The sequence below is a fragment of the Talpa europaea genome, assembly GCF_964194135.1.
Source record: "Talpa europaea genome assembly, chromosome: 3".
In the NCBI taxonomy this organism is placed as follows: domain Eukaryota; kingdom Metazoa; phylum Chordata; class Mammalia; order Eulipotyphla; family Talpidae; genus Talpa; species Talpa europaea.
This window is the reverse complement of record NC_140069.1, coordinates 141,163,249-141,190,627: the sequence shown is the minus strand read 5'-3', so window position 1 is coordinate 141,190,627 and position 27,379 is coordinate 141,163,249. Positions and strand designations below refer to the sequence as shown.

General features: G+C 39.2%; 1 protein-coding gene across 4 annotated transcripts in view; it reads right to left on the bottom strand.

The window, feature by feature from the left end:
* Positions 1–779: 779 nt before the first annotated feature.
* IFT56 (intraflagellar transport 56) overlaps positions 780–27,379 on the bottom strand; it is a gene marked incomplete at its 3' end in the record, with an annotated part of 37,645 nt that continues 11,045 nt past the window's right edge. For 2 of the 4 annotated variants that reach the window (XM_084229508.1, XM_084229510.1), the window contains 11 exons: positions 21,586–21,660; positions 19,712–19,814; positions 18,419–18,474; positions 16,081–16,134; positions 15,164–15,227; positions 13,002–13,090; positions 12,718–12,801; positions 11,322–11,391; positions 9,978–10,084; positions 2,870–3,003; positions 780–891 (listed from right to left, as the gene is read on the bottom strand). In XM_084229508.1, coding sequence (XP_084085634.1) covers positions 780–891; positions 2,870–3,003; positions 9,978–10,084; positions 11,322–11,391; positions 12,718–12,801; positions 13,002–13,090; positions 15,164–15,227; positions 16,081–16,134; positions 18,419–18,474; positions 19,712–19,814; positions 21,586–21,660 — 948 coding nt within the window. The remainder of the gene's footprint in view (positions 892–2,869; positions 3,004–9,977; positions 10,085–11,321; positions 11,392–12,717; positions 12,802–13,001; positions 13,091–15,163; positions 15,228–16,080; positions 16,135–18,418; positions 18,475–19,711; positions 19,815–21,585; positions 21,661–27,379) is intronic. The other 2 variants (XM_084229511.1, XM_084229509.1) reach the window with 2 other exon arrangements.

Below are 27,379 nucleotides of genomic sequence, written 5' to 3'. Positions count from 1 at the left end.
CAACAAGATAGATGAAGATAAAGCTAATCTGATTTGTTACCTAGAGTATTCTAGAGAAGTGACTACAGCAATTCATAAACTTTGTTTCCTGAATATCTTTAAATGCGTCATACAGTTGTTTTTTTTTCCATAGTACTCACCTATTAAAAGCTGCCACATGTTACTCCACTGTAACGTGTTATTATCACCAGGAATCAGTTACTGAAAGAGTAATCCCATAAGCCTATTATCCTCTAATGACTGAACAGTTTGATAAAGGTTCTTACTGCCATTCTCAGAATCATAAAACTATGTGTAATTTCTGCTCTCCCAGGAGTCAGAGATGCATTGCAAAACTCTTTATGGAGCTCCCCAGTAAAGCAGGATAATGTACAGAGACAGCTGAGATAAGATGACAGAACGATGGGACTCTGGAGCATCAAGGCATCTGTTATTGCAGCTAGGAGAAAATGCCTTGGAATGCTAACAGAGCAAAGTGATGCTGTTCTCCTTAAGGTCAGTTAACGACTCAGTACTCCGAGCACTTTTGGAAGAAAGGCACCAGACAAGTCCAAAGTCGTATTGCTAGTCGTATCACACAGGGGCCACAGTACAGACCATGGCACTTAATTCAGCCAAAAGGTGAGGTCTAAGAAAGTCATTCACTATCTTGAGGCTTGAATAGCAAGGAAGGAAAATGTCAATATAATAGAGTCCTGCATCTTACATTAAACTGGAGGCAAATGGTTTTCCAGTATGATGTCAAAGTGGTGGCTGGCCCCTAAGGTTCTGGAGTTATCTTAGACAGGCACTCGGTTTTCTTTGGCCCATTTCTTCATGATCCGGATGATGTACTCTACTTGGGTGTTACCTGTGCTTCTCAGTAAATGGAGTACTTCTCGAAGGGTCTCTCTGAGGAAAATGTTTGAAAGGATAGTTTTTCAATAAAGAATGAAAATGAACAAGTAAAACACACTTGTAACAACAGTTCATTTACTTCTAATGTGGCACTTCTAATATACTTTCTTACTATGTATTTGTAAACCAGTTACCAACTTCCTAGTCTTACTATTTCCATGGTAAAATGGAAATTCTGTGCTGTCCTTCTTATCAACCCAAATTGTCTTTGTTTACTTGTATGGTTTACATATATACTGTTCATCTTTTTGACCTCCCTAACATGACACATGTATTTCCATGTCTATCTTGCCTCTAGAAAAAGAGCATATCAAGGAGTTGGGTTCTCATTCTAGATCTGTACTAACAAGACATTGATTTCTCTGAGCTGTAGATTCTCCTTTGTTGAAGATGATAATCATCTTAAAATGGGTGGTACTCGTGTGATAAATGACTGTCTCCTAAGACTACACCCTGAGATCTGTGCCACCATAGATATGGTGGAATAAAAATTAAAAGGGGGGATTGTAACAGGATGATCCCCAGGAAAAGGGAAGGTTCCAGGTTTCCTGCCACACCCAAAAAGAGGCTACAGTTGAGTAGGGAGAGAAGGAGCTACAGAGGAGACTGAGGAAGGAGGAAGCAGGATGGAGCCAGAAGGAGACCTGGAGGAGGCACATGGAGCCGAGAGACACGTGAAGAAACTGCACTTGCCTTGTGGTCGTGGACTGGGTGACACAGACGTGGGTGAGAGACCCGTGGGGAGGTGACAGTGGTGGTTTTTGTCTTGCTTTTGATTTTGCTCTTTTCCCTCCAGACTTGTTTGGTGGTTTCTGATCCTTTTCTGTGGGTCCCCACTGAAAGGTGCTTTAGACTTGTGGCAGGCTTTGGGACCTTGCTCTGGGCCAATCCTGCTTGGGTGGACTTTTACCCACGAGGGGACGGGTCACTTTGGGTGCTTGATTTAGAAACTATATTCTTTGCCTTTTCTGTATTGTTTCCTAATTGTATTAAAGTTCCTTCCCATTAAAAAAAATGGATGGTACTACCATATTTGTAAAATTTTACAAAGGCAGAGAAATGAATGTGTTCTTCAAGAAAAATAATACATTAATAAATACAGATGAGAGGACAGTTAAGGATATCATAAAGGTTATTTATGTTTTAAACATAACGGATATTTATGTTTTAAGTTATTTGAATTTAATTAAAATTAAAATTCATGTTTTCAGTAATGCATACAAAAACATCCCTACTACCTTATCAGATCTGTGTCTTTTCCCTAAGGTTCTCTCATATTTTCTACTTTTTTTCCCCACAAGAAATCTCTTTCACCCAATCAAATTCTTTAAATTTTTATCTAGGACTGGAAGTAGACTCAGGGCAGTAAGCAGTTTTTTTCTTTTTCAGGAAATAATTTTTAGCATTTACTTAGAAGACAGTCACATTTCCTATCCGTACATTAATAACAAATATGTTCCATTGTTATTTTTAGAAAACTGAACTTAGTCTTAAATATTTTAACTTTTGCCACAAAGAGAGCTATAAGCCACTTGATTGTATGCAATCAAATGTCTCAATGTTTTTTGGAATATGAAAATGCAAAAGAAAAAAAAAAGAATTATCCACCATATTCCTAATTTTTTGAGGTTAAAATGGAAAGACACACAAAAAAGTCAATAGGTAAAGAAGAGACTGAAAAAAGATTTTGTGAAAAGGGCAACACTTTTGGCACCAAATCTACATCTTGCTCTTAGAGCGCTATAGTACAGCGTCCCCAGAATATATGCTTTAGAATGATCTGATTCTACAAAGTAAAAAATTCCTGGAGGAAAAAGGCCAGACAGAACTATAAAACTCTCAATCTTTTTACTGCCATTCTAAAACATTATAATTTTGAGTTTTCAGAAGAAAATGTCATCTCAGAAAACAATGCTGTTCCTTCGCAAACCAGCAAACCCAGAGGTAGTAGTGTCTCTTATTGTTCACTTACTTCGGTTCTCTCCCAGCTAAGATCATCTGGAAAATGCCCACGCAGGCACCCCTCTTGCCTTCCCAATATTCAGGGTTGGGATCCAGTCTTTCTAGGACATCAAATGCTTTGGCTGAATAGTAAAACTGGCCCATCTGAGTAAAAGAAAGTATGGGGGTAATTGTACATAATGAAACCAAACATAAACCAAACATAAAACAGAACTTATAAGACCACTGCGTGGGTAATGACAAAACTCACTTAGAAAATTAGATACATTTAAATTCCCTCCAAAACAAAGAGGAAACAGTTTAGGTAACATGGTTTAATATAAATCATCTTACCTTTATTCAGTTTTTTTTTAAAGATTTATTTATTTATGCATACAAGAAATGGGGTACAGGCCAGAGATGCGGTGGGTAAGAGGATCCACCAGAGACAGAGTGGGGAACAGAACAGAACAAACTGAAACACACTGCTGAGGGGAGCAGTGGGCGAAACAGAAGAGGTTTGCTGCACCATGTGGGTTGCTCTCTGGCCGGCCGGGGGTTCGAACTCGTGCTGCAGAGGCTGTGGATTGCTTCATAGTGCGGTGCTTAACCCCTTGAGCCACCAAGGAGGCCCTTTATTCGGTTTTCAACAATGTTTTTTCTATCTACAGTCAAGTTTCGCTGTAGTCGTATTGGTCATTTCTTCTAATTCTGATCTTGAGGATAAACTCTGATGACTGATAGGAACTGGTCATATTTCAGGTCTCCTCAATACATTCTGTAGGTTACTACCATCATTCATTTTATATTAATTAATTTGATCATGTTCAACCCAAGAGTATGGTGCTTCGAAACTCATCTTGTTCCAAAATTCTCAGCATGGGACTCCCTGGTGGCCTAGGGGTTAAGTCTCAGCGCTATCATTACTACTGCCTGAGTTGGATCCCTGGCCAGGGAGCTGACCCATATAGGGTGCCGCAGACCTCTGTTGCCTTGCCCAATGCTCCCCTTAGCAGTATATTTCAGCAAAAATCCATCTGTTCTGCTCCCCACCTGTCTCTGGTGAATCCTCTTACCCCCTGCACCTCTGGCCTACACCCCAGTTCTACGCAAAAAAAAAAAAAAAAAATCTCAGCATTCCTAGATCTATACTGCCACTCTAAACACCAACAAATCTTTGAAACATTTACTTCATTTTGACACACACCTTTCCCAAACAGACTACACAGTTCCTTAGCCTGATTGAGCATGCTGAACATGCTAAAATATCATTAAATTTTGCTTAGATAAGTTTTATTGACTGGCAATCAAAAATATACAGTGTTACCAATTTCACCAAGGCTTCGAACAGCTAGGCTAGCCTCTTTACCCAGTGTGGTTTAGTTACTTCTCCATTCCTATAAACTATTGCTGTAAACCGCCTTCAATTTCCTCAGATCGCTATTGCATTCTTTGCTTAGCTTTTTTCTATGCCTTATAGGGACACCACAACTTTCCTCCTTTCAGTTCAAACAATACCTATAATTTTCATTCATCCTTCCTTCTTTTCTGCCTGTCTCACAGGAAGAAGTGTTCTGATACCTTATTGAGGTTAATCTTATTCCTGAGTTCTCTTAAAATTTTTTCCAAGGGGGTGAAATAACACAGTTAAATGATGCATGAAACATAAATATACAGTTCAATGACTATTTTTTCAATATTATTCATTAGGTTTTTTTTTCTTTTGCTTATTAACCAGAGGTGCTGGGAGTGAGAGGATTCACCAGAGACAAGGTGAGAAGCAGAAACAGTGGATTTATTGAAATCCACTGCTGAGGGGAGCATCGGGTGAGACAGGAGAGGTCTGCTGTGCCATATGTGGGTTAGCTCCCTGGTCGGGGATTGAACTCTGGCCATACAGGTGATAGTACTGAGACTTAGCCTCTAGGCCACCAGGGAGGCCCCAGTTTAATGACAAAGTATGTGGAGGACCTCCCTGGTGGCACAGGGGCTAAAGACAAAGCTATCGCCAGCCACTGCAGCACAAGTTCTATCTCTGGCCAGGGAGCTGACCCACATGGCACAGCAGACCTCTCCTGTCTCGCTTACTGCTCCCTGCAGCAGTGTATTTCAGTAGATCCGTCTGTTCTGCTCCCCGTTCTGTCTCTGGTGAATCCTCTCACTCCCTACCCCCACACCTCTGGCCTAAACCCCAGTTCTTGTATGCATAAATAAATAAAAAATCTTTTTTTAAAAAAAGACTATTTATGTGAATACAAATGTGCCCATAGTCCAGGTCAAGAAAGAAAACACTGGTGGGGAGGAGGAAGTAGGATCAAAACAAGGAGGGGTGGGAATTGTATGGGGACTATAACCAAGATGAAAATGCATACATTGTGCAAAAATGAAAAATGATGTAAAAAATAATAAAATTAAAAAAGAAAACAATTAAAAAAACAAAACAAAACACTGACAGCTGAATAGAAGCTCCCTGTGTGCCCCTTCCAGACTACAACCTACTGCCTCCAGAAGTAACTCCTGTTTATACTTCATGGTCATCACTTCTTTGACTTTTGATAATTTTCTCATCTATGCACACATCTTTTTTTCCCAATATATACATGATATGAGTTTGGTCCCTAGAATTTTATCTTTATGAACTAATACTCTCAAATATTCTTTTGTATCTTTTATATGTTTGTAAGATTCATCTACATTGTTGAGTACAACTCTTGTCAGTTAATTTAAAATGTTTTTTATTTTAAAATACAGAATTACAGGAAGTTACAAAAATAGTACACAGGGTTCATGTACCTTTCTCCCAGTTCCCCCCCACCTTAGTAACTCTAGTATATCACAATATCAAAACCAGGAAATGGATATTGCTACACTGTGTGTATAGTCCTGTCATTTTTTCCAATGCTTAGCTTCATGTAACCACTAAGCACACTCCTATCAAGATGCAGAACTGCTCCATCACTACAAAGACTTCCCAAATGCTACCCCTAACTGCACACCTTCCCTGCCCACCAGCCCTAACCCCTGGCCATCACTAATTTGTTCTACATCTCTGTCATTTTGACATTTTAAAAATGTTAAGTGTATGGAATCAAGTAGTATGGGACCTTTTTTTTTATTCAGCATGATATTTGTTCTGATTATGTAAAGGGAAGAGGGGCCTTCACCCCAAGTTTGGTTTGGATGTTGAAAATGTTGATGTTGCACACACACCAAAAGGGTGTGTAAAGGTTTCTTGGTCCTCCCTGGTGGCACAAAGGGTTAAGTCTCAGCACTATGAAGCTATCTGTAGCCACTGCAGCACAAGTTTGATCCTAGGCCAGGGAGCTACCCACATGGCACAGCAGACCTCTCCTGTCTCCCTGCTGCTCCCCTCAGCAGTGTATTTCAGTAGATCCGCCTGTTCTGCTCCCCACTCTGTCTCTAGTGAATCCTCTCACCCCCTTACCCCACACCTCTGGCCTACACCCCAGTTCTTGTATGCATAAGTAAAATAAATCTTTAGGGAAAAGAAAAGGTTTCTTACTTAATAATTGAGGTATCCAGGGAGAGCAGGACGGGTCTCATAAACAAGTCCAAATTGACCTGGGAACATGAAAAGAAAACTGGCCGGGTTTTTCAGTGTGGGTGGAGCTGGGTGAGAGCTCTTGATCTCGGGTAGGGGCTTGTGTGGTTTTAATCACTTGATGGCATGGCTCCAGAAATGGGGGTGGGGTGCCAAGCATTCTTATCATTTTCTCCAGATGTAGGGCATGAGAGAAATACGAAGGGGTAAAGGTTAAAATTTATTAGCAGCCAAACAGCAAGAAATGGAGTCAGACTCATCATCACAGTTCCTTTTTTCCCCTTTAATTACTGGGCAGCATTCCATGCCAAACCATGGTTTAACTCTTTGCCTCCTGAAGGACACTTGGATTGTTTCCAGGTTGTGGCGATTACAATAAAGCTGCTATTGACATTTGTGAAAAAGCATTTGTGTGGATACAGGCTTTCATTTCTCTGGGATAAATGCCCAGAGGCTCAATTGTGGGATCATCTAGTCAGTGTATGTTTTGTGTTTTAAAGAAACTGTTTCATGGTCTATCTTTTTAATCCTTTTATTACTTTCAACCTAACTATATTGTTACATTCGAAGCAATTTCTTCTAGAGAGCATATACATTTTGCTCACGGCTCTTTACTGTCAATAACTACTTTTCATTTATTTTTGTTTTGAGTTGGGTTATTTTTTCTTTCTTTTTTTATTGAGGTAACATTGGTTTACAGCACTGTGAGATTTAGGGGACTAGGTTCACACGCCGGGTGTATGTTACCATATCACCTCTACCATCAAAGCACCCACAGTCTTTTACTCTGGGCCACAGGGCCCTTCCCCTTTGTTCCCACCCTCCTCCCCCAAATATCTGTCTTTGAATTAGGTTATTCAGACTGTTAGGACTTAATTTTGCCATTTTTCTCTCTTTGTCCTGTTTTTCCTGGACAAGGACATCTCATACATGTCTCTGGAGTTTGTAGCTGGAGAAAGATGCACAGAGCAGGCACAGGAAAGCTGGCCTTGACCTCTCTCATCTTCACTGTACATGTCATTCTCCTGGGCCCTGTGCTGCAGTGAGTCTCAGTCACGAGTATAACTCTACACTGGACTGTATGAGTCCATCTAGTGAATCACTGAACTAGTGGGTGCCTGTGGGACACAGAGGCGCTAGGTAACACCAAATTGTTCTTGAAAGTTGTTATCCTCCTTTGATCTTAACCTCATGCCCTCTCCTTCGCCTAGGGCTTTAGTCCACCAAGACTGCTCCTATTCTCTTGAATCTTTACTCTCCCTGTCCATGATTCCTTGTCCTCTGCCCGAAATTACATTCTTTATTTTTTTTAAAGATTTTATTTTTATTTTTGTGTAGAAGAACTGGAGTGTAGGCCAGAGGTGTGGGGGTGGTGAGAGGATTCACCAGAGACAAAGTGGGGAGCAGAACAGGCAGATCTACTGAAACACACTGCTGAGGGGAGCAGCAGGTGGGACAGGAGAGGTCTGCTATGCCATATGGGTAGCTCCCTGGCCGGGGATCAAACTCAGGCCATAGCAATGATAGTGCTGAGACTTAACCACTAGGCCACCAGGGAGGCCCTACAGAAAAATTCATACTTCCTATTATAAAAGACCGAGCAGCCTCCATCCCTAACACCATTTTTCCTTTAAAGTTAGCATCACATTTTCCTTTATATCTCCAGTATCCATTTTTCAAAGACTGGTTTTCGTAACATCATTCATTGAATCACCTTTCTAATCTGATTCTCGTTTCTGCATACTACTGTTTTCTTTTTTTTTTAAATAGAGGCATGTTTTATTTATTTATTTATTTGTTTGTTTGGTTTTTGTTTATACAAGCACTGGGTACAGTCAGAAGCACAGGAGGGTGAGAGAATTCACCAGAGCCAGAGCGGGGAGCAGAGCAGGCAGAAGGACTGAAGTACACTGCTGAGGGGAGCAGCGGGCGGCAGGAGAGGTCTGCGCGCCATGTGGGACCCTCCTCAGGTGGCCGGGGAGCAGCCGGGGATCGAACCAGCACCGCAGAGGCCGCCAGCAGCTTCGCAACCCAGCGCTCAACCGCTGCGCCACCGGGGAGGCCCATACTACTGTTTTCTTGAACCTCATGCAACTCCATCTGGTTGCAGATCTAACATTCTCCTTCCTTGGTTTTTGATAAAGCAGGAATAAAAAAACGAGTAATGACAAGCACTTTTTCCTCTCTCCTGACTTTCTTCTTTCCTTTCTGTCCCTTTTTATGTTCTCCCTCTTTCTCTGACTCTTCTATTTCTATTCCTTAAATCTTGGAGTTCCACCTGGTTCCTCCCCCCATGCACTGGCTCATGTCTCCCACACTCCGCTGCAGCTACCACCACCAGCACCATTAACTATTACTCACTTTTAAACTACATCTCTCACCCCGATAATTGCCCACTTGTTATATATCTCTCTGGGAGCCACAAACACACTTCAGGCTTACCACACTGCAAACTGAACTCAGTTGCTGTCTTAATGTTTTCTTTCCTTCTGCCTCCCCAACTCATTTCACATCATTTTCATCCACCAACTCATACATTTTCAAGTTTCCTATATTTTAAAATCTTTTCCATTGGTGGTGATTCACTTTATTTCTACAATGAATCAATTTGAAATGAGCTATTATTGATTTACAGCAGACTCTCTTTAACTGATACTTTCCTATCTTTTGGGTAAGAATATTCTAAAAAATATGAATTTCTGAGATTTGAATCTAATTTTGAAAAAAGCTTTTAATTTCTAGGATAGGGCTCCAAATTCCTCCTACCTCCCTGTCTTTGCCATTCCCATCCCCCCTTTACTAAATTTGACTGCTTTTTATTCTCTCTCTTTTTTTCTTAAAGATTTATTTATTTATTTTATACAAGCACTGGGTATAGTCAGAAGTGCAGGAGGGTGAGAGAATTCACCAGAGCCAGAGCGGGGAACAGAACAGACAGATTGACTGAAATACACTGCTGAGGGGAGCAGCAGACGGCAGGAGGGGTCTGCGTGCCATGTGGGACCCTCGCTGGTGGCCAGGGATAGAACTGACGCTGCAGAGGCTGCGGGCAGCTTCACAGCCCAGCGCTCAACCGCTGCGCCACCAGGGGAGGCCCTTTATTCTCTTTTTTTCTAGTTCTTTCATCTTTCCTTTTGCCGTTTACACCTTAATATTTCCAAGGTTTGGTTTGCAGCCTCTACTCTTTTCACTTTAATTCCTTACTGGGGTAATCTCATATTTTTCAGTTCTTCAATTACTACTGAAATACTGATGATTTCTCCAAATCTGTCTCTAGATGCCAAAAAACATCTTTCTTGAGCTTCAGAACCAAAGTTCCACTGACAGATGAATATTTCTATCTGGATGGTACCTAAAGATATACAGGCTTTAGAAAATCTAAGCCTCCCTCTAACTCATTATTTCATTGGCATATAAAATCTGAAATCTTGTGATCTCTGAGTTTGGCTCTTTCACGAAAGGAATGACGTCTGATAATCCCCATGTCAGTCCTCTCACCAGCAGACACTTTCCCCTAACACTCAGCCAAGCAGCATGTGATGATCTTCTGTTTCCTGAGTGTCCCGCTCAAACTCACCTTGTAGCAGTCATTAGCAATGAGCTGCAGGAGGCTAAAGGACTCGCCCGAGGTCTCCATCTTGAGATAAAGTTCCCAGGCCAGTCTTGGTTTCTTATTCATGATATCTATTAAAAAAAAAAGTATGCTTTTTAAATGTATAAGAAATACATTGCTTACTCAGTTGCTGAGGTGAGAAAATGTACTCCTGAGCCCATGTCTCAATTGAAAAAACAAACAAACATGCCAGTCACTTTAAAAAAGAAGGAAAAGAAGAGAAATACTATGCATCTTGTTGTTCTATGGGTTTGGTTCTATGTTCCAAATACACAAAGTCATGGTGAACTGCTGCCTCACAGGGCACCTGCACCATCGGCTTTTAGGGGGAGACTCCCCATCAGAACTCTACCATGCTGACAATATTTAAGTTAAGATTCACATCACTCTGTCTCTTTAAATTGGGTGGATTTCCAGTCATTTCTACTTTATTCATCTGCGTAAAAGAGGACACCTGTCATTGATTTCAATCCTACTCATGTATCTGTAGCCTGATTTAGATATGTGATGCTAAAATATTCCTGTGACCTCAAAAACTCAGTAAACATTTTAAATTCAAGAGAAAAAAAGGAGGTAGAAAAGAGAGTCAAGAGAAAGATAAACAAATATTGACTACAGGTAATGTAATGCATTTAAAAAATTATGGTTTTGACAGTTTGGCATTTTTTTAGACCTGCACCATGATGAAAAGATAAAAACAGCAAAATAATATCATTTTAAAAAAACAAAACAAAACACTGTAAACTGAGGCTCTGGAAACTTTGACAGGGCGAGAGGGAGAAGCCGGCATCTTTCAGGACTGTACATGCTATGTCAGTGTTGTACGGTAGAACTAACCACAGGGCAAACACATAACACACATTCCTGGCCACCCTATGACTAGCCTTCACAATGCTTATTTTCAGTGCTTGCTCATTCTTTTTTTTTTTTTATTTAATACAAGATTTATTTATTTAATACAAGAGCTGGGGTACAGATCAGAAGTGTGGGGGGTAAGAAGATTTACCAGAGACAGAGCAGGTAGCAGAACAGGCAGACGGACCAAAAGCACTGCTGAGGGGAGCAGCAGGCCTGACAGGAGAGGTCTGCCGCACCATGTGGGTATCTCCCTGGCTGGCCAGGAATTGAACCCACACTGCTGCAAACAGCCTCACAGCGTGGCGCTCAACCCGCTGCGTCACTGGGGAGGCCCAGTGCTTGCTCATTCTACAGAATAAAATGCAAAACAAAACTAGAAAATATGCAACATAATTTCTATCCCAAATGGTATGTAATAGAGAAGAAAAAGAGGATTCTTTTGTAACTCACAGCACCGAGCTAACCAACTGAGGTAAATGTAGTCATTTTTCATCTTCTCACTTTGGATTAAAAGGAAAACCTACAAGACAAAGAAAGAAAGGGAATAAAGATGAAGATGCTTTTGGCGTAAAAATAACCACATCAACTTGCCTTAGATTAATGACTAGCACATTTTCTCACCTCAGCAACTGCGTAAGCAGTGTATTTCTTATACATTTAAAAAGCACACTTTTTTTTAATAGATACCATGAATTTGGTCATTGTAATAATTGACCAAATTATTATAATGACCATTATTATAATGACCAAATTCTAAATAAACTGCCAAGAAAAGTGAGGGACAAAATTGCAGTGACTTCCACACACTTCTCAGTTACTGATATCACAAGCTGAGAAAGGGTCATCAAGGGTAAGATGTGAATGAAACAATCAACAACCGCCCAATACATACACTTTTCAAGCACATGTGACCACACTATTGGGCAATAAAGCCGCAAGCCGTTTTAAGATGAGTGCCCATATACGTCATATTCTATGACACAATTCAAGCAAGCTAGAGATCAAAACAAAATAGCCTGGAAGAGATAGCACACATACTTGAAAACCATGAAATATGTTTTAACTCAAAAAGAAGAAACCATAATGGAAATCTAGAAATATTTAGAATTTGAGTGATATTTTGAATAATAACAAAATTGACTAATTCAATTAAATTATTTTGATAATTTAGATAAGTTAATCCACAGAGTGAACAGTCAAGACAGTGGTTAGCTTTTGGGGGAAAATGTGACTCAAAAAGGACAGAAGAGGGTATCTAGGGTTTTGACCATTTTATTTCATGACCTGATTACTGACTGTTTGGTATGTTCACACTAAAAATTCATCACGCTACATAGTTTGGTGTTTATACTTTTCCCTCTGTATGTTATGCTTTTATAAAATTTATGAAAAAGGGAAACACTAAAATGGCTATAAAAATGAATGTAACTTAGGAACAAAAGAACTTTTAATAATCTTTATTCTTTTTTTTTTTTTTATTTGTTTGTTTGTTTTGTTTTGTTTATACATGCACTGGGTACAGTCAGAACCGCGGGAGGGCGGGAGAATTCACCAGAGCCAGAGCGGGGAGCAGAGCAGGCAGAAGGACCGAAGTACACTGCTGAGGGGAGCAGCGGGCGGCAGGAGAGGTCTGCGCGCCATGTGGGACCCTCCTCCGGTGACCGGGGAGCAGCCGGGGATCGAACCGGCGCTGCAGAGGCCGCGGGCAGCTTCGCAACCCAGCGCTCAACCGCTGCGCCACCGGGGAGGCCCAATCTTTATTCTTGAAGATATTATTTCAGTGAGGAAAAGCAGAACAATATTTGTAGATAGAAACATCGAAATACCTTCAAAAGCAGGTACCCACCTCTTCACCCTCACTGGTATTGCCTGTTGCAGCTTTGGCTTGGGCATAATTAAAGTTAAAGATGTCGTCATTATAGAAGTAACTCTGAAAGACACCCCAAGAACAAGTCACATGAGTATTAACATATAAAACATAAAACATGACTTAGATCAACAAAAATAATATTAAGGAATTAGTGGATGTAACTAATGCCACCATTAGTAAAAGGGAGTTTTCTAAGAGTATATTATCTCCGACACATTATAGAATTTTGCACACAGAGTCATCTCAAAAATTCTACTGACCTTAAATGAGTTGAGGTAAATCAAGACATCATCAAATTGCTTAAGCAGGAAGAAACAGGAAGCCATGCACTGCCTCCCTGGTATCGTATCTGATACAGAATGGGAAAAGAAATCATTTGTATTCATGAAACTAAAAATTATTTTTAGCTGAAATTTGAGTTATTTTATAATTTAGAGATCAGAATATATTCCCTGACATCTTTTAAATACTGAAATTACACATTCTGTTCAGTGGACAAAACCTCAGCACAGCAGAGATCACAGTACTTGAGAGTGACCAGTTTTCTTGGGTTAACTCTCAAAACCAAGTGACCACATGCCCTGCAGGATACAGTATCCCAAGATCTTTTTCCGGGGCTTTGATCCTTCCACCCAACTTTAACATCTGTACACTCAACTAATGTGGGTTGGTCTCCATCATTCTTTTAAGAAAACCTAGCCCTTCCAATCTCAAGTGGAAAAATAATTTTCCATGGAATCATCTGACCCTGACCCAACTTTTGGTCTGGTATCAGATTCCTATTTGAGGTAACAGATTAGTAAATCCCCCCCTTGCCACTGGTGCCAGTCTTCTCACTCTGTTCAATTTCTCCCCCATAGCAATGACCACAGTCAGCTGTATTAGATGAGCTATGCATTTACTATTTTTGTAGTCTGTCCCACTAGACTGTATGCTTCAAAAGGGTAGAGCCTTTTTTTTTTTTAAAAAAGGGAGTTTTATTTTTTTTATTTACTTTTTAAAAAATTTATTTTATTACTGTATTCCCAACACCACAATGAATTCTTGTATGAATGGATGGAATAGAGAAAGGAAAACTTTTTTCCCCTAAAGACTTATTTTATTTTTTTATGCATACAAGAACTGGGGTACAGGCCAGACATGCAGGGGGTAAGAGGATTCACCAAAAACAGAGTGGGGCGCAGAACAGGAGGATTCACTGAAATACTCTGCTGAGGGGAGCAGCGGGCGAGACAGGAGAGGTCTGCTGTGCCATGTGGGTCACCTCCCTGGTCGAGGATTGAACCCATGGCACCCATGCCACAATGGCTGGCTATAGCCTGACAGTGCTGAGCCACCAGGGAGGCCCAAAAAGGAAATCTTATTCATTAAATGAGTTCGGTGAAACATTTGAAAGAAAATGAACATTTAGTCATGATACAAATATTGAATGGCCAGTTGAACATGAAGACTGCACTCATCGCAGAAAACACAGACAGCCTTATCAATTCAGACTGTTAACTATCAGCCTTTTTTATAGCCCTTTCTCAAATCTTACATTCTTTTTTAAAAAAAATTTTTAATTGAAATAATATTTATATATCCCCATCTTGCCACCACAGTGATCAGATTACACTGACTCTTGACAGATGAGGTCAGTACTTGAAAAAAAAATATGAAGCCATAAAATTACATATTGTGGACAATATGTCTGTCAGGGTAAAAAGGCACTTTCTAAGTTTGATACCCATGTCAAAATAGAAAAGATAAATTTAATTAAAAGGCATTTAAGTATTTTATGTAGGGGAAAAATACCATATATAAAGTTAAAAGGCACATGACCTACTGGAAAAATTATCTATATCATGACAAAAGTTTAATACATAAACAGCTCTTAAAAATCAATACAATTAAGGGCCTCCACGGTGGCGCTGCAGTTGAGCGCTGGGTTGCGAAGCTGCCCGCAGCCTCTGCGGCACCAGTTCGATCCCCGGATGCTCCCCGGCCACCGAAGGAGGGTCCCAAATGGCGTGCAGACCTCTCCTGCTTCTCCCCTCAGCAGTGTATTTCGGTCCTTCTGGTTGCTCTGTTCCCCGCTCTGGCTCTGGTGAATTCTCTCACCCTCCCGTGATTCTGACTGTACTCAGTCCTTATATAAATAAATTAAAAAAATAAATCTTAAAAAAAAATCAATACAAATAAAAAACATATTCAAATTTTTTGCACTCTCATGAACTAAAAATACATTTATTCTCTATACTATTTATATATTCTCTCATCCTTCTTTAGATGAGATGTTGAGAAGAGCTAATTCCAATATTCATTCCTGCTTCTGCCCTCACACTTTATGACGGGAAGTCTACAGGAGTACACCCGGACACAGGGTCAATGGCAACCAACTCCAGGCATCCATCATGCTCCTAAAAACAGATTTCAGACCTACCACATTCACTGGCTGATCCTCCCACCAACTGGAAGAACTGCTGGGCAATTTTCATATGATCCCTCTGAAAAACAAAGCAGAGCTGATATAGAGGAGTAAGTTAAAAATATTTCATAAAAGTTCATGCCTATAACATTTGTCAGGCTTTAATATACACCTTTTGCTTTAAATCCTCCCCAACAATACCGATTCTTATTGCATAAGCAACTAGAAAATGATAACCAAAACTGAATTAAAATGTATGCAGGGTCATATGGAAAAGGAGAAATATCCAAATTCTAGCCTAGAAGTATTTATTTACACATTCATCCATTCAACAAATATTCATTACTCTTTTACCATATAGCCAATCTCATGGTAGGAGCTGTATAGGTTATAATAGGAGGATTTAATAAATACTCAGTCATTCAATAACTATCTACTATGTGAGGCACTATAAAGTCAGCTGGAGAAAAAAAGTTTATACTTCACTTGGTTCCAAAAAGAACCTAATATGCTATAGTTCAATGAATAAGATATTAATTTTGGAAAGCACTGTAGTGCATTTATGAAACACTTTTCCAGAGAAACAATTATCTCTACAGATGCCAAAATTAAAACTCAGAGGTGTATAAGGTTAAAAAAGAGTTTTTTAAAATAATAATGCAACCATGTAATACTTAGTTATTGTTAGGGGAAAAAACACTTTAAAAATTGGCTCTTTAAACAAAAAACATCTTAGAGTTAAGGCTGTTTTGTTTTAAATAACATGGATTTCTTTTTACCGTGGAATCTAGATTGGGGATATGGAAAAGCACCAGGACCTGAAGAAAAACCTGTCTGAAAGTTTTCCGCTGGTTGAATTTTGACATCTGTCTGGATCTTTTCTATATCCTCTAGCCTTGCAAACTATGGAGCACCTGGGAACTCATACTCACTGAGCCCATTTCCTGGCCAAGAGCTGCATTGACCACTCCTTTGAGGATATACTCCTGGAAACAGGCAAGAACACTGATTAATTTTACAGGAAGTTATGAGAGGCCTTTCAAGGTGATTATTGACACCAATGTATTATTTTATACATATAATTCAAAGTTACCCAGAGTCACTTCTCTCTGTTCTATCCTAAATTTGAATGAAAGAATTAGGGGACTTTCATTTGGTTTCCAGCAGGCAAGTATCCATATAACAGAATTCATTTGTTTATAAATTCTCAATCTTGAGCAGAAATAACTCAATGGAAAGTTTCAGGAGTTAAGTTTTATTTTCACTCAGTGGAAAAAATTAACAGTAACATGTTTGCATGATAATTTTTATCATCTTATTAGCTATTGCCATATTAACATCATGTGTATTATATTCCATTTCCAATGACATAATAAGTCCTTTGCTAGTGATTTTTTTTTTCAAAAACAGGATTTCCATTTGCAAGGTAAATGGAGTCCTAAGGCATCACCTACATTCCTTTCAAATGATATATATATATATATTTTTTAAAGATTTATTTATTTATGCATACAAGAACTGTGGTAGGTAGAAGTGAAAGTGGTGAGAGGATTCACCAGAGACAGAGGCGGGGAGCAATAAACTGCTGAGGGGAGCAGCGGTTGAGACAAGAGAGGTCTGCTATGCCATTTGGGTCAACTCCCTGGCCAGGGATCAAATTTGTGCTGCAGTGGCTGGCGATAGCTTGATAGCACTGAGACTTTAACCCTATGCCACCAGAGAAGCCCTCAAATGATATATTATTTAAGCGATGCCCTCTACCATCTTTAACAATTTTATGTGGGCGCTAATAAAAATACTCATAGAAAGAATAGCACAAAAAGATGCTAAAGTTTTTATATACTTGAGAAATAAACTTGTTTAAACTTCATGGGTTCTGAAACATTTTTCAATCAGTCTTTTTATTCAGTAAGTATAATGCCTATTATGAGCTTAGCGTGCTAGAGGAAATAAAATACAGTCAGCCCCTGACTACAACAAGCTGACAATGTAATGGGGGAGAAAGATAAGTTCAAGACAATTATATCAGTAACATAAGTGTCTAACCTTGATGTTTGTTTCATCAGAAGTCTATATTTCGGGCCTCCCCGTGGCGCAGCGGTTGAGCACTGGGTTGCGAAGCTGCCCGCAGCCTCTACAGCGCCGGTTCGATCCCCAGCTGCTCCCCGGCCACCGGAGGAGGGTCCCACTTGGTGCGCAGACCTCTCCTGCCGCCCGCTGCTCCCCTCAGCAGTGTACTTCGGTCCTTCTGCCTGCTCTGCTCCCCGCTCTGGCTCTGGTGAATTCTCTCACCCTCCCGCGCTTCTGACTGTACCCAGTGCTTGTATGTATGTATCAATCAATCAATAAATAAATCTTTAAAAAAAAAAAAAAAAGAAGTCTATATTTCAGTATTTTTCAGCCCTTTTGTAAAAATGACTACACATAAAGGAGCTTGAAAAATATCAAAAGGGCCTCCCCGGTGGCGCAGCGGTTGAGCGCTGGGTTGCGAAGCTGCCTGCGGCCTCTGCGGCGCCGGTTCGATCCCCGGCTGCTCCCCGGCTACGGGAGGAGGATCCCACATGGTGCGCAGACCTCTCCTGCCACCCGCTGCTCCCCTCAGCAGTGTACTTCAGTCCCTCTGCCTGCTCTGCTCCCTACTCTGGCTCTGGTGAATTCTCTCACCCTCCCGCGCTTCTGACTGTACCCAGCGCATGTATAAACAAAAACAAAAACAAACAAATATAATAAATAAATAAAAACATGCCTCTATAAAAAAAAAAAAAGTTTAAAAAAAAAAAGAAAAATATCAAAAAATTGGGCCTCCCTGGTGGCACAAGGTATTAAGCACCGCACTCTGAAGCAATCCGCAGCCTCTGCAGCACCAGCTCAATCCCTGGCCCGCCAGGGAGCAACCCACATGGTGAAGTAGACCTCTCCTGTCTCGCCCGCTGCTCCCCTCAGCAGTGTGTTTCAGTCCGCCTGTTCTGTTCCCCACTCTGTCTCAGGTGAGTCCTCTCACACACCCCCGGCTCCACCACTGAGCCCATTTGGCCTGTACCCCACCTCTTGTATGCATAAATAAAGAAATCTTTAAAAAAATATATCAAAAAGTCCAGAATATTTATTCTCATAACAAAAGTCTCACATACCATCCTAAATTAGTATATACACACTTTCCTGTATATAGGAAAGTCCAGCAACCTTTTCTAACATGCTTTCCAGCTACCATTCCAAAGTTCTACTTTTAACATAACTTAGTTAGTAAAAATGTAACACATTCTCAAGTACCTGAGGAGTAGTGGGTTCCAGATCCTTAATTAAGTTATAAGCCTCTTGTACATCATCTGAAATATAAGAAATACGTAGCTATACTAAGACTGTATGCCCGCACACTCAAACAGTCCCTGTAAGATAAGATCCTTCAGTACTCAAACATTCGTGGGAAATTTGATCTGCTTTATCTGTCCTCTCCATCAAGGTTAAAGTTGAGTAGTTATCCTAAAGATAATCAAATAACCTTAGGGAACACGTATTAAGTTATGAATCACCTAAAAAAATACAAGCTAAGAAAATGAACCAGGTATTATATATATACCAATGGATTTGTAGTCATATAAAAAAGACAACCATTTTTTAAAAGAGATATACATATTAAGTATGTAGCAGTGAAATGGAGTCTTGGGTTTGCTTTAAAAACACTTCTGCAACAAGAGAGAGGAGGAAGAGGATATATGAAAAAAGATAGGGAATATCTTGAAAACTGGTGAACCTGAGATAAAGACTAGGGTGTTTATATATCTACCTTTGTTTATGTTTGAAAATTCTTATACTAAAAATCAATTTATAAAATGTTTTTTAAACTTTTATCCAAAAGCATATTTCTTTGAGCTTATAGGTCAAATAGAGAACTGTTTGCAAGTTCATGTTCTTATTTTAATAAACACTTACATTTTCCTCGATGAGGAATATGTTGTCTGGTTGGTTTCTACCATGCACCTAAAAAGGCCCACACTGTTAGTCCGAGTCCATGGCAGAGTGCCACCACCGATGCATGGTAGCTGTGCCCTGCACTCACACTGGTAGATAAAAGACTGCTTTAGACATGTGTCTAACAACTTCAACCTTAATTAGGGGTAATAAATACCACATTCTTGTTGAATCATATTTCTAATTAAAAGCCAAAGGTACAAAGAAATGGGAAAACAGAGCAAATAAAATACAAATAATGACAAAAAGAAATACTTGGGAAAATGTGACTAGGGGAACACTGAAAAAAGAGAGAAGATAAGGGGAGGGAAAATAATGGGGAACTGAAATAGAACAAGTAGAGAACAAAAGAAAAAAAGAATAGGAAAAAAAAAAAAGAATAAGGAAGACGGTTGGAAGCACCAAAAGAGTAGAAAGAATTAAGAGAAAAGGCACAACTAATAAATACCAAATAAATTTGTTCTGTCCTATGAAAATGCTGCAAATATGTTTTGGAAATATTATGGATTTTAAAAGTTAAGCAAGTAGTTCAATAAGAGATTAAATGTTCTAAAATATCTCATTACAAGCAAGACCAAGACCAATTTTTCTTACCTTGACGAAGGTAGTAAATCACTAAGTTTAGCCTTGCTTCAGGAATGACATCAACCAGGGGAGGTAAAACCTGCAAAGCTCCTTCACCTCCTCGGAAAACCACCTACAGAAAGAGAAACTATGTTATAATGGCAGCAAGTACAAATACATTTGTGAGTGGAAATGTCTGAGGCTGCCACTTAAAAAGAGTTATCTGATATCCAATTAAAAAATAGTGCTCATGGGCCTCCCCGGTGGCGCAGTGGTTGAGCGCTGGGTTGCGAAGCTGCCCACGGCCTCTGCAGTGCTGGTTCGATCCCCGGCTGCTCCCCGGCCACCGGAGGAGGGTCCCACATGGCGCGCAGACCTCTCCTGCCGCCCGCTGCTCCCCTCAGCAGTGTGCTTCAGTGCTTCTGCCTGCTCTGCTCCCTGCTCTGGCTCTGGTGAATTCAATCACCCTCCCGCGCTTCTGACTGTACCCAGTGCATGTATAAACAAACAAATAAAATAATAAATAAATAAATAAAAAACATGCCTCTATAAAAAAAAAAAATAGTGCTCAGAATCAGTTCATGTCTGGAGAACTTTCATGATTCACTGAATTAATTATTGAAAACTCTTGGTGCTTCTTACCACCTCTCTTTTTTTCCCTGATTTTGATCCTTCTATTAATAGCCCTGCTGTATTTAAGTCGTTCATTGTTTTACTCTACCTGAAACCTACCTGCATTACCAGTCTTATAAATGCTTCATAATCACGTTTTGTCTTATGTACTTCTTTGTGTGTCCTGTTATATTGTTTGCATTTCTTTGTATGTCTTTTGTTACACCCACCTGATCATAAATTCTGTGTGACAAGGAACTTTGTGTTTACTGGATATATTCAACCCCTGGAACCATAATTATTATAATTGGTACTTGGTTAGTCTTTGCAAGGATGCATCTTTTTTTCATTTTCTATAAATTTGTAATATTTTGACTTTGTAGCACTAGAGTGCTAAAGAGAAGGTGATTCTGCAAATCAGCCACTACATGTTCAAAGATTCCTAATGCCTATTTTGGAAACACTTAAAACAATTCCTAGTCATTATCAATTTTAGTTCTATTTCTTGAATTATACTCCTAATCTTTTCAGTATCCTTTTGAAAAATTTTGAGTGGAACCAATCTTAAGTGCAACTTTATAATCCTGTAGCTCTACATAACTCTAGTTGACAGAATGCTGTTCTATGTCGTGTATGTGCCTTCATTCTTGCGTTACTTGGTGTCAATAATTTTAGGGCCTGAGAAGAATATTTAGAGGTTTAGTGTAAGTTTTTCATTTTAGGTGGCAAGCAGCCCAATTCAAATACAATAGTGGAATCGTATTAGTCTTATGACTAAGTTGTACACATTAATAGCTGCCAAGTATTTTTTCTTTGCAAGAATTTGTTTCCCTTGCCCTTCAACTGTCCTGGTTTCTTCTCTTAAATCAGCAAAGTTAAGGAATATCAGTCTTCATTGCTCTTGGGATCGCTGCTTGTTTGTGTAGTAACCCCTCCTGCTGCCTGTGATTCCTGGGGGGCAGCTGGGAGTACTTCAGTACTTAACCTCATTTCCTTTCCTCCACAGCAAGGTGGGGTAAAGAAATGTTTGCTGAGCTATCTCCCCTCATTAATCTTTCTAACTGATGTGAAGCTGCAAAGTAGGAGAGGATTCAAGTCAGTCAAGAAACTACAAGAGGGAAGAGTTGGCAAACTGGGTAAAGGGAGTCAATTGTATGGCAGCGGAGAGAAATTAGATTTTTGGTGGAGATTATAACATGGGATATTCAGAAACTGAATTACAATACTGTGTACCTGAAATTTATACACTGTAACCTCAATATAAATTTAAAAAGACAGGAAATTATTTTCACCAGATTGTGCCTGATGAGTTCTTTAGCAAATTCAAAGGATGAAGAAGCGTTGTCCATCAAACTTTTGAGTTCTGCCTGAAATTGAAAACGGAAAGGCTTATGAAAGTGGCAAGTGTATATAGTTCTTACACAACATATTTGCACAATGATTTATAATTTACAAAGAATTTAACAAGCTATTTTATTTGTTCATTAGGACTCTAAGAAATTGTCATCATAATGATTACCCTCATTTTACAGATAAGAACACTGAGGCCTATAAACATTAAGTGACTTGAACCTTGCAAAAAGCAGTTTGAAACTGATGGAGACTTCTAGAGTTAGTCTTCTTTCAGGACCAAAGGTAATAATAGAGTTACATTTTAATCATTGAGGTTGATTTTTCAATCTGACCATTCCACTTAAGTCTGGAGTGGTCAGAGCACTCCCCATTGCTGAACTTCCTTTTTTTTTTTTTTTACATAACACAATTAAAATACCTTCTCCCCTCTGGTTACTTATTGAATATATCAGTTCTTTTTTATTCTTCTCCCCTCCCATCTTCCCTTAGAACAGTGGTCCACAGTGTCTTCCCTACACTCATTTACTACCCACCTCAGGTTTCTGTTATTCCTACATTGCCAAACTACACTTTTGAGTAATTCTTCTCTCCTCCTTTTCCTACTTCTATCACAAGGTAGTTAAACTTTTATGGATAAAATAACTAGATCCTTGATTATTTTCACTTTACTCGCAAATGCCCTCACTTAGGGAGAGTAGTGTCGTCATTGCAGGTCTTCACTTATCCTGATAAGGAATTTATCCCTTTAAGTAATTTTTCAAATATTGTATTGAAGACACAAAAATAACCTGATATATAAAGAACCTAGTCTTTATGAGGGAGAGCCAGGAGAAACAAGAGAAAACAGAATCAAGCACACAAAAATTTTATAATTAACAACCTCAGATCACAAAGCAATTATGCTGACAGTGTTTAAGGAAACAAAAGATGAGTACAAAAGCAGAAAACAGGAAATTGCAAAAAGATTTTTTTAAAAGAAAGAACCAGAAATATAAAATTCTATGAATAAAATGAATAACTAAACAGCCAGGTGTTTTATAAATGGACCAAAAATAGCCACTGTATATTAGCCCCTAGAATGCTTATTTCCCCAAAGCAACTGAGACCCATTAGCTCAAAAGTCTTTTGGCACCAAATTTTTATAGATCTAATTGTTTTTAAGTGTAGCCCAAACAAGCAGATTTTCAGCCTTTAAGAACTCACCTGTTTTGTGTACCTCACAAACATCCCCTAGCCCCTGCTGGCCATAGATACCATCAACCTCAGGGCTGTGAAGACCCCTTGCAGCTACTGCCTTTATAAAGAGCCCAAGCAGAATCTGACCCAAACACTTTGTACTGCATTGCTGTGACATACCTAAACACTATAGCTGTCTGTCCATTCTGCCCCCCTGACCCCCGGCCACCTCGGGGAGTTACCCTGCTCTCCTCCCATTCTGGAGGCCACAGCCTTTGAATAGTCACATGCTGTGATGGACTTTCCCCACACAACAACCTGTCAGAGAGTCACCCAAATAAAGTGTGTGTGCTACTGTCACTGCATGATACTATACTTCCCCTGATCAGTCCTGAAATCACTGTATCCCCTACAGCTTCTGCAGGAAACCTGCCAAATAGGCAGACTCAGGGGACTCTTTAGTTAAAGGGAATACATCCAAGACGTATTTTATATAATACATAAATAGACTCAATTGTATACTAAGCAATTTAATTGATGGGCATTTCTTTTGCCACAACTGACCACCTTTATTGACATAAGGCACGGGAGCAAGTATTCTCTGCTCTGTCTCTCTCCTTCAGCTACTAAACTCTGTTCACTAAGGAGCTGATCTGTCAGTGTGAGCAGGTTAGCCGTGCTCCTTATTATTACATTTTCACAATAAATTTTGCTCTGAAAACATTAATTTGTTAGTTTGAATTCTGTTCCTCCTCTCCCTATTTCAGGGCGGCATGATAACAGCTGGAACTTTTTCGGGGGGCAATGATGGGGTGTTAATATTTTGAGACATGCCGAAATTTTACATTTTGGTGGCTTCTGACATCAACTAAAGTAATGGCCCCCTGCATGGCCCCCTGCATAGGGTCAACCTGAAAATATCTACATGCAAGATATATAGATACAGCGCTGAACATGATGTCTATCTATATAACCATATATCTACTTATATCTATATGTATGTTTATGTGTATAGACACGTGTGTGTGTAAAATGTTAACATAAAAAGGGTCATAATATATGGTTTCCTGTGTTCTCTCTGTTTCCAATAAAATGAGAGCTGTAACAGATTTTATCTACAAAATTATCAGTGAAATTAATTAACAGAAAGCATCCTACACAGTGCTTATGAACTAGCTAATTTCTAGGTATCTATAAAATGTCCACACTATTGCCTCTTGGAGATAATCTTTGAGGAGAATTTTATTTTATTTTTTTATTTTTTTTTTTTTGCATGTGACATTTCCATTTTATTTATTTTTTTTTTTATAGATTTTATTGTTATATTCCCCATACAATTGCAGCCCCCCATTCTGACCCCAATCCCTCCCCTCCCGCCCCCGCCCCCCTAAAAGTGTCTCTGGTTCATAGTTTTTTGTTGATTTTGATTTTCACTTTCTTATAGTTATTCATTTTCCTGGTCCCTTATTTAAGTTTTCTAGATTCCTGCTATGAGTGAGACCATCCGGTATTTTTCTTTTTCTTTTTGGCTTATTTCGCTGAGCATGATCCCTTCCAGCGCCATCCATGTTGCAGCAAATTGCATGTGTTTATCTTTTTTGAATGCTGAGTAATATTCCATGGTATATATGTACCACATCTTCTTGATCCAGTCATCTCTTTTTGGGCATTTGGGTTGTTTCCAAAGCTTAGCTATTGTAAACAGTGCTGCTATAAACATAGGGGTGCAGGTGTTCTTTGGAATTGATGTTTCTGTGTCCTTTGGGTAAATACCTAGGAGTGGAATTGCTGGGTCATATGGAAGCTCTATGTTTAGTAGGTCCAGAAATCTCCACACAGCTTTCCACAGTGGTTGGACCAGTTTGCACTCCCACCAACAGTGCAGAAGAGTTCCTTTTTCTCCACACCCTCGCCAACATTTGTTGTTGCTAGTTTTTTTAATATGTGCCATTCTCACTGGTGTAAGATGGTATCTCATGGTAGTTTTGATTTGCATTTCCCTGATGACAAGTGATGTTGAACATTTTTTCATATGCCTGTTGGCCATTTGCATTTCCTCTTCAGAGAAGTTTCTTTTAAGCTCTTCTGCCCATTTTTTGACTGGATTATTTTCTTTGTTGTTGTTGAGTCTCATCAGCTCTTTGCAGATTTTTGTGATCAGTCCTTTATCATTAGTGTTGGGTGCAAAAATGTTCTCCCAGTTGGTGGGGTTTCTCTTTGTTTTTGTTATTGTCTCTTTTGCTGTGCAAAAGCTCTTTAATTTGATATAGTCCCAGCTGTTTATCTTTGCCTTCACTATCACAGCTTTGGGTGATGTGTCTGTAAAGATGTCTTTGATGTGCAAATCACGTAGTGTTTCGCCTATATTTCCTTCTATATATTTTATGGTTTCAGGTCTTATGTCTAGTTCTTTAATCCATTTTGAGTTGATTTTTGTGTATGGTGTGAGGTGGTGGTCAAGCTTCATTCTTTTGCATGTAGCGACCCAGTTTTCCCAGCACCATTTATTGAACAAACTTTCTTTGCTCCAATGCATAGTCTTTGCTCCTTTGTCAAAGATTAGTTGACCATAAACCTGTGGGTTTATTTCTGGATTTTCTATTCGATTCCATTGGTCTGTATGTCTGTTCTTGTTCCAATACCATGCGGTTTTGATGATTATGGCTTTGTAGTATAGTTTGAAGTCTGGGAGTCTGATGCCTCCATTCCCTTCTTTTTTTTTCAGGAGAGCTTTGGCTATTCGGGGTTTTTTGTGATTCCATATGAATTTCATCAATAATTGTTCTATTTCTTTGAAGAATGACATTGAAATTTTGATTGGAATAGCATTGAATCTGTATATTGCTTTTGGAAGGATGGCCATTTTAATAATGTTTATTCTTCCAATCCATGAGCAGGGGATGTCTCTCCATTTCTTTGTGTCTTCTTCTATTTCTTTTAACAGTGTTTTATAGTTTTCTTTGTATAGGTCCTTTACCTCTTTTGTTAGATTTATTCCCAAATATTTGATTTTTTTTGTTTCAATAACAAAAGGGATGGTCTTTTTGATTTCTTCTTCTTCAGATTTATTGTTTGTGTATAGGAAGGCTACTGACTTTTGCGTGTTGATTTTGTATCCTGCCACTTTACTGAACTGATTGATGAGTTGAATTAGCTTTTCTGTGGAGTTTTTGGGGTTCTCTATGTATAATATCATATCGTCTGCAAATAGTGATAGTTTGACTTCTTCTTTTCCTATTTGGATTCCTTGGATGTCTTTCTCTTGTCTTATTGCCCTGGCTAGGACTTCCAGTATTATATTGAAAAGCAATGGTGAGAGTGGACATCCTTGTCTTGTTCCAGATCTTAATGGAATTGCTTTCAGCTTTTCACCATTGAGAATGATACTGGCTGTTGGCTTGTCATAGATGGCCTTTATGATGTTGAGGTATGTTCCTTGTATCCCAAGAATTTCAAGGGCTTTTATCATGAATGGGTGTTGCACTTTGTCGAAAGCTTTCTCAGCATCTATTGATATTATCATATGGTTTTTATATTTCTTTTTGTTGATGTGTTGGATAACGTTGATTGATTTTCGGATGTTAAACCATCCTTGTGCCCCTGGAATGAATCCAACTTGGTCGTGGTGAATTATCTTATGGATACATTGTTGGATTCTGATAGCTAAAATTTTATTGAGGATTTTTGCATCAGTGTTCATTAGGGAGATTGGCCTGTAGTTTTCCTTTTTTGTGTTGTCCTTGTTCGGTTTTGGTATTAGTGTAATGTTGGCTTCATAGAACGTGTTTGGTATTGTCCCTTCCTTCTCAATTTTTTGGAAGAGTTTGTGAAGGATAGGCACTAATTCGTCTCTGAATGTTTGGTAGAATTCATTTGTAAATCCATCAGGTCCTGGGCTTTTGTTTTTGGGGAGGTTTTTGATTACCATTTCAATTTCGCTAATTGTAATTGGTCTGTTTAGGTGTTCTATTTCTTCTTTATCTAGCTTTGGGTGATTGTAGAGTTGTAGGAATTTGTCCATCTAATCTTTGAGGAGAATTTTAAAGGAGAAGTTGCAGTGTACCAAATAGAGGCAGTCATTACAGGAAATGAGAAAGGTATATGCGAAGTTATGGTAACCGGAATGTATCGTGTAAGTAACAAACTCAGTAGAAGGACTGGAAAGAACAAGAGGCAGGGTAACTGTTTAAAAAACTGAAGAGAAATGTAAGAGATAGGGAACCCTGGGATGGAACAACAGCCAACAAGGTCTAGCTTTGGACAGATGAGGTAGGCCACAGAGCTGATGGGAACTGGTAGATGACAGATGAAGGAGACAGTGATGAGTACATGAGGTTTCCAACATGATTTACACAAAGGTGACATTCAACCACAGAGCCACGAATACATTTTAGAGGAAGAAGCCGAAATGCTTAGTTTTCACATATTTAAGCTAAAGGAAGGCATCTAGCTAAAATGACGTACAATATATTAGACACACACCAAGAATTCAGAAGTCAACATTCTTTTTAGACTATCTGATAAAATATTCATACAATCAGGTTGTTACAGAATCAT